Source organism: Cucurbita pepo, chromosome 4 (genome assembly GCF_057944985.1).
Source record: "Cucurbita pepo subsp. pepo isolate OVF chromosome 4, ASM5794498v1, whole genome shotgun sequence".
In the NCBI taxonomy this organism is placed as follows: Eukaryota; Viridiplantae; Streptophyta; class Magnoliopsida; order Cucurbitales; family Cucurbitaceae; genus Cucurbita; species Cucurbita pepo.
The window spans coordinates 7189565-7207126 of record NC_141801.1 but is presented as its reverse complement, the minus strand read 5'-3'; the positions used below and the strand labels follow the sequence as shown (position 1 = coordinate 7207126).

General features: G+C 37.3%; 3 protein-coding genes and 1 long non-coding RNA gene across 6 annotated transcripts; 2 read left to right on the top strand and 2 right to left on the bottom strand.

Moving 5' to 3' along the window:
• The first annotated feature begins 34 nt into the window (after nucleotides 1-34).
• Nucleotides 35-2086, top strand: LOC111792702 (uncharacterized). Its single transcript, XR_015420714.1, has 2 exons — nucleotides 35-1516; nucleotides 1723-2086. It is a non-coding gene; the product is annotated as an uncharacterized LOC111792702 (long non-coding RNA).
• Nucleotides 1445-3515, bottom strand: LOC111792888 (putative purine permease 11). The gene is made up of 2 exons (XM_087123319.1): nucleotides 3345-3515; nucleotides 1445-3270 (listed from the first exon to the last, which is right to left on the bottom strand). Exons 1-2 carry the CDS (start codon nucleotides 3379-3381, stop codon nucleotides 2210-2212), a joined length of 1098 nt encoding a protein of 365 aa, XP_086979445.1. The 5' UTR covers nucleotides 3382-3515; the 3' UTR covers nucleotides 1445-2209.
• Nucleotides 3516-5861: 2346 nt separating this feature from the next.
• LOC111792879 (serine/arginine-rich splicing factor SR30) lies at nucleotides 5862-10527 on the top strand. Of its 3 annotated transcripts, none has more exons than XR_002814856.2 (15): nucleotides 5885-6003; nucleotides 6162-6200; nucleotides 6292-6411; nucleotides 6526-6591; nucleotides 6766-6840; nucleotides 6930-7032; nucleotides 7102-7148; nucleotides 7298-7355; nucleotides 8158-8207; nucleotides 8360-8416; nucleotides 8492-8679; nucleotides 8762-8836; nucleotides 9498-9586; nucleotides 9970-10009; nucleotides 10097-10174. XR_002814856.2 is itself a non-coding variant. In XM_023674492.2 (15 exons), exons 3-15 carry the CDS (start codon nucleotides 6325-6327, stop codon nucleotides 10334-10336), a joined length of 990 nt encoding a protein of 329 aa, XP_023530260.2. In that variant the 5' UTR covers nucleotides 5885-6003; nucleotides 6162-6200; nucleotides 6292-6324; the 3' UTR covers nucleotides 10337-10527. The 3 variants fall into 3 exon arrangements, 2 of the variants coding, with proteins under 2 accessions (XP_023530261.2, XP_023530260.2); XM_023674492.2 differs by lacking the exon at nucleotides 9498-9586 and adding an exon at nucleotides 10271-10527; XM_023674493.2 differs by lacking the exons at nucleotides 6162-6200; nucleotides 9498-9586 and adding an exon at nucleotides 10271-10527 and having other exon boundaries at nucleotides 5862-6003.
• Nucleotides 10528-11193: 666 nt separating this feature from the next.
• Nucleotides 11194-17094, bottom strand: LOC111792873 (E3 ubiquitin-protein ligase RFI2). Its single transcript, XM_023674484.2, has 6 exons — nucleotides 16616-17094; nucleotides 16196-16365; nucleotides 15449-15507; nucleotides 13257-13282; nucleotides 12777-13158; nucleotides 11194-12171 (listed from the first exon to the last, which is right to left on the bottom strand). Exons 1-6 carry the CDS (start codon nucleotides 16794-16796, stop codon nucleotides 11703-11705), a joined length of 1287 nt encoding a protein of 428 aa, XP_023530252.2. The 5' UTR covers nucleotides 16797-17094; the 3' UTR covers nucleotides 11194-11702.
• Between the last annotated feature and the right edge of the window lie 468 nt (nucleotides 17095-17562).

Sequence of the window (17562 nt, the reverse complement as noted above, 5' to 3'; positions counted from 1 at the left end):
TGGTCATATATTTAATTACATAATCAATTATCTTATACTAACATAAAATCATCAACGCCAGAGGAGGAACTTAAATAGAAGTGTGAAAATATGCCGAAAAAAAAGAGAAACGTCTCACCATAATGAACATTTGTGAAATAGGTGTGAAACTAAGCTATCCAACACAATGCAACCATCTAGTTGTGCGCAGCATGTCGCAATCCACTACGAGGACAGTAGGTTGTGATCCCCACACATGGACAATCAAAGGTGGCAACCCTCATGTAGCGTCCATCGGACAGTCAAAGGTGGCAACTCTCATGTAGCGTCCATCTAAACCATCTGATGATTGAGATAGAGAAGTACCAACACAATGCAATCATCTAGTTACGCGTAGAATTTCGCAATCCACGATGCGATTGTGCTCTCGAGTAGTGACAACCTCACTATGAAGACAATAGGTTGTGACCCCCGCATGCGGAGAGACAAAGGTGGCAACCCTCATGTAGCGTCCATCTAAACTATGTGATGATTGAGATAGAGAAGTACCAACACAATGCAACCATCTAGCTACGCGCAGAATGTCGCAATCCACGATGCGATTGTGCTCTCAAGTAGTGACAACCTCACTAGAAGACAGTAGGAATTGTAATTTACAGTTCTTGTTCATTTTGCTATTGTTTGTGGCAATAACACTATCAATTCAATTACTGTAGTAGGCCAGATTGTAAGACTGTGGGAGCATGCATGTTCTTTGTGGCTTCCGTATGTGTGAGATTCCATATCGATTGAGGAGGAGAACGAAACATTTTTTACAAGGGTGTGGAAACCTCTCTCTAATAGAGACACGTTTTAAAATACTTGAGGGGAAGCCCGAAAGGGAAAGCCCAAAGAGGACAATGTCTGTTAGCGGTGGATTTGGGCCGTTACAAATGGTATCAACGCCAGACATTGGGCGATCTGCCAGCGAGGAGGTTGAGCCCCGAAGGGGCCGGACACGAGGTGGTGTGCCAGCAAGGACGTTGTGCCCTGAAAGGGGTGGATTCAGGTCCCACATCGATTGGAAAAGGGAAACGAGTGCCAGCGAGGAGGTTGAGCCCGGGGTTGACACAAGGCGGTGTGCCAACAAGGACGCTGGGCCTCGAAAGGGGTGGATTAGGGGGTCCTACATCGATTGGGGAGGGGAACGAGTGCCAGCGAGGAGGTTGAGCCCCGAAGGGGGTGGACACGAGGCGGTGTGCTAGCAAGGATGCTGAGCCCCCAAAAGGGGTGGATTGGAGAGTCCCACATCGATTGGAGAAGGGAACGAGTGCCAGCGAGGACGTTGGGCCTCGAAGGGGGGTGGATTGTAAGATCCCACATCGGTTGGGGAAGAGAACGAAACATTCTTTATAAGGGTGCGGAAACCTCACCCTAACAAACACGTTTTAAAAATCTTGAGAGTAAGTCGTTGATAGAACAGCGGTTGAAACAACTAATGCAGAAACTGAGGTTGTAAAGCCACCTGGGTTACAAGAAGCAATCAATGTGGAAACAGGTAACGACAACTCTGAAATCTATATTTGCTTAGCTAATAAGTTGTATGTTTCATATTTTTCAGTAAGATCTATTTCTTATACTTCATTTCAGCTCAACTAGATTGATTGTTTCCCTTAGATATGCGATCCTTTTCTCGGTTCAGATTACGACAACTGATATCCCTCTGATCTCTATATTCTCGTAATCTTTCATTTTCTGTTGCAGCAAAATATCCTCAAGGACGTTGTTTCGTAAGGCCATCAGGAACCGAGGACGTTATTCGTGTCTATGCAGAGGCATCCACACAGGAAGCAGCAGATAATCTTACAAACTTGGTACCAAAACTAGTGGACCAATTCCTTGGGGTTGGCAGCTCGAAACAAGCAGATAAGGAACGACCAAGGTACACATAATGGTTCGACATAAACTTAAATCTTTATACACCTGACTCGATAACATTAGCTTCTCGTTCTCGTTTTTATTTATACTTAACAACCTCAAGCTTAACATAATGTTGCCGGTAGTGATTCTTTAACATTGGTCTGAAATTGAGAAAATTATATGTATCTGCATGATTTTGTTCTTGGGAGCTGTTTAGAAAAGTTTTTGGGATGATTTATACTTCAATCATCTTCTTCTTGTTCGTCCTCAAGGAGGGAGGTGGTTCGTCGTCTCCCTCGTGTTCATGATGACCATAAGACTTATCATGTTATCAAACTGCATTGATATCAGTAGCACTCTGTAAGGTTGCCTTGGCTTTGGCTTTAGACTCATGAAGATAATTATGATAAACATAGGAAACAAATCCCCAAAGAGCCAAAACCAAAGCCATGGCCTTCATCCCATTCATTTTGTCATGGAAAAACATCACTGCTAGAATTGGCACAACAGGCAAAGCCAATGTGCTAATCACATTAGAGAATAACGAAGACACCTCAAAAATCAACCCCAACAAACCAATGGAGGAGACCTGCCAAGCCACTGCAGTCCAAACCAAAGTCATCACATAAGAAACTCTCCCTTCTCCATATCCCCTCATCTCATCTCCCAAACCTCTCCATTCACCACTTCCGAAAAGACCGACCACACAACCGCAGCTTGCCACGAATGAAGGATATATCTGCATATCCAACACCGTGGCAAACGTTTCTCCCTTGAAAACCTTCTCAAAACACACCTGGAGAAGACAAAGATACAAAGAATAAGCCGCAGATGCACCGAGTGTGCAAATGAACCCGATTATGTACTTCCCTTTACTTGAATGAGTCGTGGGATCGGCCTCGGAGTTGAGAGCTAGAAGGGAAGCGGAGACAGTGAGGAGGACGAGAGAGTTGAGTATATAAGGAGAGAGCTTTTGAGCATTGAGGAAGAAGCTGAAAAGTGCATTGAAAGCCAATTGGGTTGCACAAAGAAGTGAGTAAGTAGAGACAGGAAGATAGAGAAGGCCATAAGAATACATCAAATTGTCTCCTGTCAAAAGAACACCAAAAGCAAAGCAAATGAAGGCAAATGTGAGGAAATTTGGCTGTTTGGGGGAAGATTTGGTGGGTTGGGTGAAAAAACAAAGGAGGGGAAGGAGAATTGGGAAGCCAGCAGATTGAACCAATGTAGCCATCCATTTGCTATTCCCTCCTTTATCATAATAGAGTCTTCCCAAGAGAGTTGCAGCCGATTGGCCACACACGAGAAAAAGGGCATAGAACCCGATGCGAATCCACCGCGTGTATCCTTCTAGCTTTCGGGTTTTGTTTGAATTCTGGTCTCTATGGTTACCTGATCAAAATCCACGAGCTCAAAATATCATTACGTTTCTATCTTCGTCCTATAAAAACTGAAAAATATTGTACCTGTAGTGTGAAGTTCAACTTCTTCGGTCACCTCCATGAGGATTTTGAGGCTTTAGGACGAACAAAGGAATCGGATTTTCCTTGGAAAAGTGAAGGAGAACGGAAATTTATGAACTTGGGAACCGACAACAACTTCTTGGAAGAGGATTGGTTTGACTGAAATTGCAGACATGAAACCAAAAGTCAAACTTTGAAGTGCTTTTATTGGCTGTGGGATAGAAAGTCAACTAGACAAGTCTGAAACTTTGAAAGATCTTTTTGAGTTGGCCAAGTTTTTGAAACTCTCATGAAATGATCCTATTTGATTTATATCACTAGGAGTTGTCTATTGTCTGTTCCAATGAATACCTTTCTATGACTTCCTTTCGTGTTAAGCAGTATTTATTATTTTATTATTATTATTTGAAACTCTCGTTAACGATCCTAATGTCAACTTACTTCAAACTGGTGTGCTAGAAGATGTGACTAATTGTCAATTCTCCGTACCTAGGTTATATGGTATCAATGTCGTTATTGTTCCTTATTACTTGTTGGTTTATAACATTGTTGTCTCAAATTGATTTCCAAACGTTTTTTAAAACTTTCTCTGACCCCGCTTTTTAAAGTCGTTTTTCAAGAGTGAGGCTAATGATTTAAGCATAGGTCATTTGAACTAATAGCGACCCAAGTTTTAGTTTGCTAACTTACTCTAGAGGGTCTAGAGGGAGAGTAAGTGTTCCACAGTCACACTACAAGTCTTAAAAGAGTGCAATTATGACACATACTAGGTGCCTCGAGTTAAAATGGTCAAGGGTCAAGTATGTGTCATCGAGGATTTTAGGTAAAGATGTCAAGGGCGCGAACGCACAATTTGAAGCCTCAAGTAGGTCAAGAACCAAACGTTGAGCACCATATAGAATATTTAAACCCTAGAAAAAAAAATGGTTAGGTCGATGTATCTGGAATGAACCAGTTGCTGAATGTGAGTGCATGTCGGCGATCATGATATATGGATTACTTTCATGTTATGTATGCCTAGCTCGTTGTGAAAAGCATAATTATTATAAAAGCATGTGGTACGTGATAATACTAATGAAGAATCCGTTATATTTAAAGTGAAAGGTGTAATTATGAATATGTGATACTTAAAATGAAAGGTATAATTACAAGAGTAAAATAAAAATTTGACTTAGTTGTAATTTCTAATAACTCGTAAATGATTACAGTGATTAATGAACACAACGTGTTTTACCATGCATAAGAGTACTAGAATGACCTAAATAGTTGATGAATGAAAATTGATTAATTAAAAAGTTTAATTAATTAATTATTTATTTATCATTGGTGCTTAAAATTGATATGTTAACAAGAATGACATTCATGGAAACGCTAAAAAATTAATTTAGTTAAAAAGAAAAAAAATTGTAAGGGTTGACATTAATCATTAATATTTAATATATTAAATATGAATTAAAAAATGTATTTAATTTGAAGGGTTAATATTAAATATTAATATAAAAGTGAAAAATTATATTTAGTGTATTGATACATTAAAATATTAAAAAAGGTAATGTATATTATATATGTTAAATAAAAATTATATATTGAAATTTGAATGAGATGATATTTTAAGTTATTTAAATATAGTTTAGATAAAATATTATATTTTAATATATTAGATATTAAAATATATTATTGTGAACTTGACGTTTGGATTGAGCCAAATAACATCTTAGGATTGAGCCAAATAACATCTCATACTAAGTGGAGAATTCTCTATATAGGCTCCACTCTTTCGTCGTTTTATAGATTCCCGTCAGTCTTGACCTTATTTTTAAATCAAACCCGTCATTGCTTTTCCATATTTCTTTAATGTGCATTTGTTTAAATCTAAACAAAATTAAAGTAAATTCGAATGTTTTCAGAGTAGACCCAACTTTAATTATTAACAACTCGTGAATGATTGACTTGCTGAAATGATTATAACTATATAAGATGTATCCACATACAATATCCATCTCCACACTAAAAAATGAAAATTTTTCACTAGAGATTTCTCGAAGTCTCCCACAAGCTTTGACCTTATTATGTGTATTTGATCTCGTTGTGTTTGAGTCATCATAACTAGAATTTATTTTTTTTGGGGTAGAAATATAGGAGATTCAACCTTAAACGACTGGAAAGATTAAAATTCCGTCCATTTAATTATTAATTTTTTTTGTTTCATTTAGATAATTAAAAGAATTGTAAGATGAATGCAACATTTGGGGAACTTATATCATTAATTTATTAATAATAAATTAAAATAAAAGTCATGATAATTATTTTTAATTAAACAAATATTTAACTTTTAAAGTATTTAAAAAGTTTAAAAATAAAAATGGAACATACATCTATTTTTCGTGCAATCGTTATTAATTATTTACTTTTTATACGATTTTAATAAGTAAACACGTGGCGACGTTTTGAACAGATAGGCATGTTCTAGACGGAAGGGTAAAAGAGTAAAGAAGCCCTAAAATGAAAGCATGGTGCTGAAAGCAGAGGATTGTAGCCCATACTTCATGTTGCATTATAAAAGGAAAACCTGGCTTTGGCATCGCACTTTAGATCTTTCCAGAACTCCATAAATCTTCGAGGATCTGCTTCTCCATTTTCTTTCTAGCCCTAAAATCACCAGGTATAGATTTCTCTCTTCTAATTTTCATTTTCTTTTCGAATTGTTGATTTTGATTCTTGATTCTTGATTGAAGAAAGAACAAGAAAGAAAGCAAAAAGATCTCGTAATTTCGCGTGTTGATTTTCTTTTTCATTTCGATTTTATGTTAATTTTGATAGCCATGGTGATGATTGATGACTATGGTTATGGCTCAATAGGTTATTCTCCTCCATCCTTCTTTTAATCTATGCGATGTTGTTTCATTTTATGATGCAATTTTTATTAACATTTATTCTTATCCTTTTCAAGATTTTGTTTTTATTGTACACGAGAAACGAGACAATGAGCAGCAGAAATAGCCGCACCATCTATGTTGGTAACCTTCCTGGAGATATTCGTTTGAGAGAAGTAGAAGATCTGTTCTACAAGGTTTGATTTCCTCAAATAATTATCTTTATATAATCCTACTTGTTTGGGTGAATTTTTTTTTTTTTTTTTAATGTTTTGCTCAGCTTTTCCCGACTAATTCTAGTTTGATTGCAGTATGGACCCATTGTCGACATTGATTTGAAGATTCCCCCACGCCCACCGGGCTATGCTTTTGTGGAGGTGAGGTTAAATCTTGACGCTTTTGGAACCCCGTCTCTCTGGCAGGAACATTTTTCATCGGAGTCCCTTCAAATTGGTGTCTTATCGTTTTGGGTGTTTAACGAATTTAAATAGCTGTACTGAGCTGTCGGTGATCCTTAATGGAAAACCTTTATTGCCTTCTTATTTTTTCAGTTTGAAGATGTTCGTGATGCTGAAGATGCAATTTATGGCCGAGATGGATACAAGTTTGATGGATGTCGTTTACGGGTAATTTGCAACACACACCTGCTGAAATTATTCTCCAATGATGTCTTATCCACGTATCGAAATATGATGTTGCGATGCTTGTTTTGTAGGTGGAATTCGCGCATGGTGGAAGGGGACATTCTTCTTCAATAGATCATTATAGTCGTAGTGGGAGTAGCCGTGGTGGTGTTTCTCGGCGAACTGACTATCGTGGTATGTATTTTATTTACTTTTACTTTCAAAATGTGATGATACTGTTGTCATGATATTTTGTTTGTACAGTTTTGGTCACTGGATTACCTCCTTCTGCTTCATGGCAAGACCTGAAGGTAAGCACAATTTTTCTATTTCAGGAAATAACCTACTATTATGCTAAGTTCTCCATTTCTTTGTTCGATCATATCCACCTTGTTAAATAGAAGCAAAATACATGGCTTCACTCTCTTCTACTAATTGGTAGTTTGTTTTTTGAATTTAGGATCACATGCGTCGTGCTGGTGATGTCTGCTTTTCTGAAGTTTTCCGTGATCGTGGTGGTATGTCATGTTGACTTACTTGTCCTCCTATTCTCTCTAACATATGGCCCTGTGCAAGTTTCATTTGAACTCGCGGTATTATTATTATTTTTCTTTTGCTGGAATGGAATGCACGTTTAACCTTTAGAAATCCTCATGGGTTGATAATAGTATTCCAATAGCAACCTTCATTTTTTCCTTCTCAAGAAAAGATCATTCTTATTTCTAAACACCTTCCAGTCTTGATTAAGATGAGGTCAGTACGGGGTGTCCTGATTGGTTCTATCTCAAAAAAAAAAAAAAAAAAAAAAAAAAAAAAAAAAAAAAAAAAAGAAAAGAAAAGAAAAGAATAGAGAAAAGAAAAAAGCAATAAAGGAAAAAGAAAAAAAGGAAGTGAAATCTAGAATAACCACTCCATGACTAGTTTAGTTGTAAGGTCGATTGATCTGAATTCCACGACTCTCTGAAGTACATGGGGCCACAACTAAAAGCTCTTTTTTTTCATACAGTTACTCAAATCTCGTGGTCAAATCTGGATTCTCTTGAAACTGCTTTAGTATTTTGGCCATTCCATCAAGTTACTGATATCCAATTTTTATTTTTACCTCCTGCTATTGAGATGGTCAAAATAGAAATTGGACAACAATGACTTGATGGATGGCGTAACATTTATTTTTACTTCCTGCTATTGAGATGGTAGATCCTTTTTTCATTATTTATTTATTTTTATCAGTTATATTTAATGAGGTCTATAATTGTGTTTTGTTAAAAAAAAAAAGTCTTCAACACTTCATAAGGGATTTGTTTCTTGAAATATGTGCAGGGATGGCAGGAATAGTAGATTATACAAACTATGATGACATGAAATATGCTGTAAGTTGCTTTTTAGACGGTTTTACTTGTAATGTCTTTTCTGGAAGATTTGCTTCATGTTTAATGGTGTCAGTCTTTGTTTTATATTCTGCGTTTGTGTGGTAATATATGTTATTTATGTTTGTCATTTGTAATCTGGCTTATTTCTGCAGATACGGAAACTTGATGATTCTGAATTTCGAAATGCCTTTTCTCGTGCGTATGTACGGGTATGTGGATTGGATGCTTATTTATTGTGCTAAATTCTGTTTTGTTACTAATAATTTGTGTAACAATACGCACAGGTGAAGGAGTATGACTCTAGGCGTAGCTATTCCAGAAGTCCTTCCCGTGATTCTAGACGAAGTGATTATTCTAGAAGTCCTAGTCGTAGTCCTTATGGGGAAAGAGGTCGGAGCCGGAGTCGAAGTAGAAGTCAATCTCGAAGCCTTAGACGTAGTCATAGCCATAGTCATAGTGGCAGGAGCACAAGGTATGTTTTGGTTTGCTTGCAAAGTAAAGATTAAAATGATGAATCATGAAAAATTAAAATGGCACAATATTTTGTTTTGTAGTCTTTCTCCAAGGCTGAAGCACTCTCGTCGGTCGCCGTCAATTTCTGAACAATCCCAGTCAAAGTCTCTTTCAAGGTTTGCGGAATTCCCTTATCCTTATGATTTAATCTTCCTTTCCTAAGAACAGTATCTGAATTCACTGTTGCTTTGGTGCTGCTATTCTTTTATAAAATGGATGTCTAGTCTAGGCTTGTGTTTTCCCAGTGCTGGTTCCCATATCTCTTTAATCTGGACAGCTTTATATGTTGACATCTCTACAAATATGTTAAAGTTGTGCTTGCTTACTGCCTGTTAAGGGCATTTGTTGTTTCTTGTTGGAAAATGTGTGGTGGCACTTTCTGTTTTTTATTTTTTTCTTGAAATGTTCTCACAATCAGAAATAATAAGTGTTCTTAAGTCACTTAAGTCAGCTCTTCTTGAGTAAATAAGTGGGAAAAGGAAATAAGAAATGGAAGGAACACATAAAAGCAAAGATAGGTGGCAACCAATGGGGTTCAGGAGAATCTGCTTGTAGACATTGTTTTGATGATGCAAGGATTCTTGAATTTCATACACTTCATTTGCAATTTTCCTGATTTATGGTCGCTATTTTTAACCCAAAACCTTTTTCCTCTTTTTTTTTTTTTTTGTTTTTTAAAGAAATGTTTTTACTTTTCCTTTGGGTATGCTCGGGGTTAACAAAACAGAAGCTTATTGGTTTGGGCAGTCATCATTGTTTGTTTATGTTTTTTGCTAGATATGGGCTTTTGCGGAATAATTGAGACTTGTTAGGGGCTTGAGGGATGTGGTGCTCAATGTGCTTCTTTCAACTCTTTGGTTGTTGAGGTAATACAGTTTTGTTGATGAGCACCCAGACACATCCTCAATGATAATGATTCTTTCCCTTCCCTTATATGCATGTTTTCCCAGTTACTGCCAACACAATGGAAAAGCTCGTTGAGTTGCAATACTATTGTGTGCTCCGTTGAGAATTAGTTCTCTGTACATCGATTCTACATTAGTGTATGGGTTATAGTTTGAATCTTCTTCCCTCTCACTGTTTTGCTGCCTGTGTTTATTTGCTTTCATTCTTACTTAGAATCAACTCTTGATGGGCTGGGATGAAAGAATTGAGCTTGGAAACCAGTCTTCTATGTATTTATTGTTGTTGAGCTTGGAAACAAATTCTCTTTGGATACTCTTATGATTCTTTTGGTTATTGATTCCAGGTCAAGGTCGAGATCCAGATCAGGATCACCAGTTTCCTCTGTAAGCAGCCTTCCCCTTTCCTGGATTTCCTTGTGTGTATGGATAAGGTTTCACTTCTGGTTCTCATTATTTCATTTATTGCTGCAGCATCGTGACAGGAAAATTCAGAATCGGAGCAGATCTCGTTCCAAGTCCAGAAGCCTGTCCCGATCTCTTTCACCTGATGTAATATCCTGATTCAGAACATGCATATTTCTCTAAACTCAGATAGCATCTGTTCCCGAAGTTTTGTATTCATGATTTGATTTTTGACTTGAACAGGGGAGATCTGATCGAAGCCGAAGTCGAAGCCAATCTGTTGATTCCAGGGATCGATATTCAGAATAGATCATATTGTTATTGAGATGGGATTGTAAAGCGTAGAAGAGAGATTGGCGTTGGGTATATTTGGAGGGCTGGATTTAATGTGTGTTATGGGTGACTAGTATTTCAGTGTATTTTGACCCTACCCATGTTTCAGTGTATTTTGTACGTTGGTACTTGCTTGGTTATATTTCACTTCAGAATTACCAAATGAATTTCTCGGGTCAAAATTTTAATAAACAATTTACTTTCTTATCGTCCTTTTTTAAGTTTAGGAAGAAGTCCCAATTTCTTCCTCAAATGAATGGATCATCTTTGGGACCTTCCAATGAACGGTCCATACTTCATGGCCCTATTACGCTAATAAGATCAATGCATCAGCTGCATTGCATGGACAGTCTTAGATACATTCATTCAATTGATCTGGGTTCTAGGGCTGAAAAAGCTCGTTGATTTATTATATTAATCGCTCTTTTGGTCTCTCTTTGCTTATTGCTTCCTCCAAACTAATATTGTTAGTCTCCACCCCACAATGCTAGTAGGCTTCCAGATGTGGGTTTTTGTTAGTGATTCTCGTAGGTACTGGTTTATCACATGAGTTTGAATTTCAAACTCATATTTTTATACGTGGAAAGAAGAATAAATATCTTCATATACCTGTTTTTTTGTTTTTGTTATTTTTTTATTGATATTATCAATATCATGATTGGTGTTATTTATAAGTTATGTAACTTACCAAATATTGGGCAGGTCTGTTTAAATTCATGACAATCTTGAATCAAATCAATATCAATAGAAGAACGGGACATGAAATTAATTAAATGATAGGATCCGAATCTTTCAGATATATATATATATATATTATGAACACTCTCATGAAGTCAAAAACCAAAAGCTGACCTGTCCTGTTCTGCTCATACATTACTGAAACCACCACGTTTCATTGTTTACAAATAAACACTGAATATTTTCAACTATCACTGCAAGAATACAATTTACCAAATTCACTAATCTGGCCCTCCCGAGCTACCCCAAGTTACTCCAACATCCTTATGAATTGGATGGGACATGGACACGAACACGAACACAAACAGGAAAAGGATGTTACCCACAAATCTTAGTTTTCCCATCCGATTCATAACGTTATTCTATAACCTCCAGGGTAGACAATCTCAAGGAAGCCAAGTCCATCACCACACTAACCATATCGGTAACTCGTAGCGAGCTTGTTTTTTTTCTTATCGGCTGCTCTCACAGCATATAGAGTCTAGCGGCACATCAAAGACTCGGCCATTACATATCATCCCAATCATTAAATAAATTTCAGTTTCAAGTCATCATAGTGATAGTTTTAGCCTCACCGGGAATCGGTAAGTAAATGATGGTTGGTCTACGACCAATTTTGCGACGATGCCCTCTCGGGACCATGCCTTTGACGAAAGCTGCTGGACCTGATGCTTGGATCAGAAACACTGGCGGCGCCCTGATGAATCTCTCCCCAACCTGGATCTCTTTCCATCTGGTTCAAACCGAAAGAAGGCAAGTGATCTCTGTCCCATGGGTGAAAACGATTTGGCACAGTGTTTTCCAGTTGGAAATTACGACCCGATGATGCGGATGAGTAGAAATAGAAGCCATTGGGTTGATCAGATGATGAGGCCATGGGTGCTTGTGACAGCCCTCTGTGACTACTTGATCTTCTGGCACCAGAAATTGCAGGTGCGCGAATGCTTCCTGTAGTGCTAGGTTGTTGATAATATGCTTGGAGAGCTTGAACTCGGTCACGAGCACGTGCATTGCTGCCAGGATATGGAGGAATCATTGAGGAAGCAACCGAACTCCCAACCCTTGCACTGGAACTGTAAATCAAAAGAAGATATTGTTCAAATTAAAGGGCTTCTCTCTGTTTGAGAAAAGAGAAAAGGGCTGTTTCTCATGATGCTTGAGATAACCAAATATAAGTAAAAGGCTGTATTATGTCTTATAGAAGATTTAGGTCCTACTACAACAGGCAAACAATTAAGTGGTACACACGGCTATAAACCAGTGTCGGAGTTAAGGAAACTGCCTCCACAACAAGACAGCCTGTAACAGTGGACTTAGGCTGCTACAAATGGTATCAGAGCCAGACACCGGGCAATATGTCAGCGAGGAGACTGAAACCCGAAGGGAGGTGTACACGAGACGGTGTGATAGCAAGAACGCTAGGCCCCGAAGGAGGGTAGATTGTGAGATCCCACATTGGTTGGGAAGGAGAACGAAGTACTCTTTATAAGGGTGTGGAAACCTCACCCTAGCAGACACGTTTTAAGAACCTTGAGAAAACGTCCAAAAGGGAAAGTTCAAAGAGGACAATATCTGCTAGCGGTGGGCCTGTGTAGCACATAGGCAATGCTGCATTGTATTTCTGTAACGTTAAGACTAAGAAGTTCAACTGGTTATATCCAATTATGTTAAGACATACCTATGACCAACAAGGAAAGGATGCATTCCGGATCTTGGTAGTTCAGTACCGACTCTAGTAGCAGATCTTTGGGCAACGGATGCAACTGTCGGCTGATCAGCACCAGCAACACGATTGTTTGTTGTGGAAAAGGGCAGTGAATGATGCTCCCAATTTTGATAATGAAGATCCACTGCAGGAAATGCATAGGAAGATGGTACTTCACTGGGTACTGATGGGGGGCCATTCCAGTGACCACTGAAATTCGAAGCTTCAGAAGCACTTGAACTCGACGAAGAGGGATGAATAGGTCCAAAGTAAGCAATATATGGGCAAGGATGAGTTGCAGAAGATACTGCGGTATGTTCGGCGAAAACTGCATGTTGTCCCAAAAGGTCATGATCTGCATCACAACATTATCAACCCGGTCAAATTTGGTTGCTTCCTCAAACTGCAGCTAAAAAATGGATCAACAATTTCTGTGGGGGAGAGAAATCTTACAGGCAGTTGACGAAAAGTCGCCATCCCTGAAAAAGTTAAACATGAGAACGATTCAAGACATCAGGATGGAAGATTCTGTATTTACACAATAATTGCAACAAAGATCTGTCTAAATTTCTGTTTGGCTAGCAGCATAGAACAGCCCATACATATATAGAATCTGAAAATTTATAAAATTATTCATATGAATCTCATCATTCTCAGAAGCTGTCGTTGTTGATGAGAACGAGACCACTATTGAAAGGGAACGGATCGTCTTCCCTAACGCGTTGTAAAGTAGGCAAAGAAAATTTCATTATTCAATGAAAATTTTCAAGTGGTGCATAGCAAGACAACCAAATAGGCCATTAGAAATGGCATAAGTGCACCTACCAATAAAGAGCTACTAAAGAAGGAAGACCGGCAAGTGATTCCCTCTCGTTCCAGTAACGTTCTTTCAAGTAAAGTCATTTTTACTACTTATTCTACAACAATCCAAGAAGCAGCTTTATGACTCAGGGAAACAGTTGATTTTTGAGGCATTCATTCTCCCTTCTTGGTTGGTATTGCAAAGTTCACCCTTTCTTGGCCCCTCTTTATAAGAATGGCTGAAGAAGAGCAGAAGCTCCAGAATGTCCGTCCTAGACTCCTGAATTCATTCTCATCTTGATCAGCCACGGAACTTCTGAAATCTAAAGAGTGCAAGGAGGCTAAAATTTTGACGGTCAACCGAGCATAACATGCTAGTATTACATGGTTACTGTACTTTTTACCCGAACACGTCACTTGCAAGAATTCTGGGGGAGTCATCCTCAAATGATTAGACCAAGAAACTCTACCATACATTGTGCAACCTTTTATTGTTCTTGCAAAGCCTATTCATAGGTTCATACAGTATTGTATGAGATGGGTAATACCTTTTGTATTTCTATAAGAACATCTATGGCACCCCAACCACAATGAAGATCCCCAATATCAACTATGGATAAACAAAGAGAGATTGAACAAATAAAAGAAAGGCAACTCAAAAAAATAAAAAAGAAATCCTTCCTTTCTTCAAATCGAAGGTAGATCAGGCAACCTTGTTAATTATACCCAATTAATCAAAATGAAAATTTCCAAATCAACACATTTGTTTGAGGGCCTTCATGGCAAGCTCTCTCTTTGTAGGCTTTACGTGGTGCTGGTGATCTCTCTAAAGCTATCTTCCAAGCTTCAACTGGAAAGAAAGACATGAAGAAGGAAAGGTATTTGAATGGATTATTATTCTTAAAGGCAGAGGTCTTGACACTAATGATTAAGTCCAAAGTACGAATCGTTTCCCTCCAACCGAAGCATACTCGATTATAATTTGTAAGAGAGGAGATCAGCTTTATTAAAGTTTCCCTTGCTCCATGTTCAATGAAAACTGCTTCAAACCTTCAATATGAATCTCTCCCCAACTCAGTGCACCATAGAAATCACTCTTGGTTCCATTGCTCCTTGTTAAAAAAGTAAGCCAATGTCTTATAATCAAATGCCATTAGAGCCACATTTTGGAACATTTTGATGAAGAGATTTTGAGATTGAATGGAAACATGGGATGCTATTGTTTGGGGTACTTCCTTATTGAGCTCTCCAACTAGAGAATTTAGTGGTTACTCTCCATCTATTTTTTCTTCCAATTGGTATGCCTGTTCTGTATTTCCTTGGAAATTTTTCCTTCATTCTCATCAATGAAATTATATTAGAAGAAGAAGAAACGTAATGCTGAGATGGTAGTTCTGAACAGAATTTATCGGGGAACAATAAAGACATCACCCACATCAAAGGCAGAAAAATAGCAATTCAGTGTCCATCCACATACTTACATTTAATTCTATTAACTAAAATCATGTGACGATTCAAGCTCTAAGATTTCTCGATGAGATTTGTTACTTTCCTTGAATCTTTTATTGAAAAGGATGTATTTAAGTTTTCAAAACTCAAGTTGATATCTCAGCATTTAGAAGGAAACAACATATTCTCTCCCACCTTACACTGCAAAAAAATGCCTTTAGTTTCCAAATCCAAGCTGTAAAGTTTTAGATAGGAATCAGTTACCAACTAATAAGTATCAACGCATCATATATAACCAATTTAGAGAACAGGAACAGAACCAAGAAAGAAGACATCAACATAAAAACCGGAGCGTCAATTATCCTTATATCATTAATGAACAAATCAAAACTTACTCAAATGAAGGAGGAAGTCGAGCTAAGTTGCCAAAAGGACACCATTGAACTCCAAAGGCCTGCAACAAATCAAATTCCAGCTAAAATTTGGTGGAAAGAACTTAATACAATGAGTAAACAAGCAGGTCATTGACCCATTTAGAATATGAACTCATGCAAGATAAATCTATAAACACGATTTATAACACCCAAGTATTTAAACGTGAATGCACATGGAATTTAGGCATGTCGTTTCTGAGCATCAGCCTCAAGCACATTTCAAATCAATTCACACAATGAACTATTTTAAATGATAAAACTTGCTGTCACCAAAGATACAGAACTACCTAAGAAGGCCACAAAAACATCGGTCAACCTAACAAATGTCAGACCATAAAAGATAAAAATTACAACAGAAGTAATTAAAAATAAACGAAAAATAATCAGTGATTAAAAAAGGAGCCACAATTTTTGGTAATAATTATTGAGAGGGAACTAGTTCGTTCGCCTTTTAAACAGCGAGGACTTCAAATGATTCCAAGTATCAACCATCTCCCTATGGGACACCGCTTTTGACTATGCAGATTAAAATCTAGAACAGTTGAAGAACATTTCCCAAAGTGAAAGGAAAAGTTTGCATCACAATTATCAGTTCCCGGTTAATTTAACTTCTTGTTCTTGTTCACATGGTGCCCTGATGATTGAAAATTTCCATGGATACCCACAACGTAACGTACATGAGTGAATCAATGAAAGACAATCGCTTACCATTTCTGAGTAGCTTAGATCATAGAGATCCTCTTCGTGGGTCCAATCATCCATACTAAAATCTGGAAACGACCTACAGCCATTAGCATAAAGCCATTGACCTTTTTCAATCTTCCGACAATTGGGGCATTGCATTGCCCCTTTAATGTTGAATGCCGAACCAATGCAATCTAAGAAAACAAAAGAAGTACAATAAAAGAATCAACCAAAAAAGAAAATATGTATCTAATCTAAACCATTTCCTTTTCTGACAAAAACAATTGAAACAACAAAAACACAAACTTAAGAGTTGTAATTTCAGCAAAAGAAAAGAAGAAACAGATCTAAAATCACAAGGACCCTAAATCCATATTACGCCCAAAATACACAAGTTTCAACAAGAGGGAACAAAAAAGAGGGCAATTCATTAAAAAAACTCACCAAGATGAAATTGATGGCCACATTGAAGCTTAGCCCAAGATCTATCTCCAGAATCGTCAACAACATCGAGACAGATCGAACACGGGACAGAACCAAAGGACTTTCCACAACCGGCACCACATCCTCCGTCGCCATAATCGCCATCTTCCGCCACCGCTTCGTCATCGTTACCCAACCCCATGTAAGAACCAAAAATCTAAAACCCCTAAGCCACCAATCGAAGAACAAAAAGAAAAAAAAAAAAAAAAAAAAAAGAACAACAAAAGAAACCAAACAAATCGTTGAACAAAAATACAAATCGAGATTCTAGTGAAGGAGGGGAATTCGTAAAAGAATCGAAGTGGAAAAGGGGAAAAAGAAGAGGTGTTCCTTAAATCAAAAGACAGGGGTGAACGAACAGACGAGAGAGAATTTCTGAAAGAACAGAGATGTAAGGAGAAAGAAGAAGATGTTTTTTCTTTTTTTTTTTTTTCGATTTTTTTGTTGGTTCAGACAAAATATACATAAAAAAAAATAAAAAAAAAATAAAAAAAAAAATAAAAAAAAAAAAAGAAGGATTTGGCCACTGTTATTTTATCTCAAATTTGAATAGTTGGATTTATTCTTTTTTTTTTCTTTTTAATTAATTTTGGTAATTACAAATTTATTAAATAAAAAAAATGAAAATTTAGACAAATTTAAAAATTTCAAGATTTATTATAAACTTTTCAATATTCAAAAATATGAATTACAAAATTAACCTTCTATAACTAATCAACTCAAGGAATGCTCGGGTACCAAATGACAAGAAATCAACCCAATTGGAAAGCTCTGATATCAAATGATATGAAATCACTACAAGTGCCTAGTTGATTGAATATCTGAAGACAAAAACTGATACGAACCACGACCAAGGAATTTCCATACCTCAAGGTTCAATTACAAGGACGAGAGCCAAGAAGCTACAA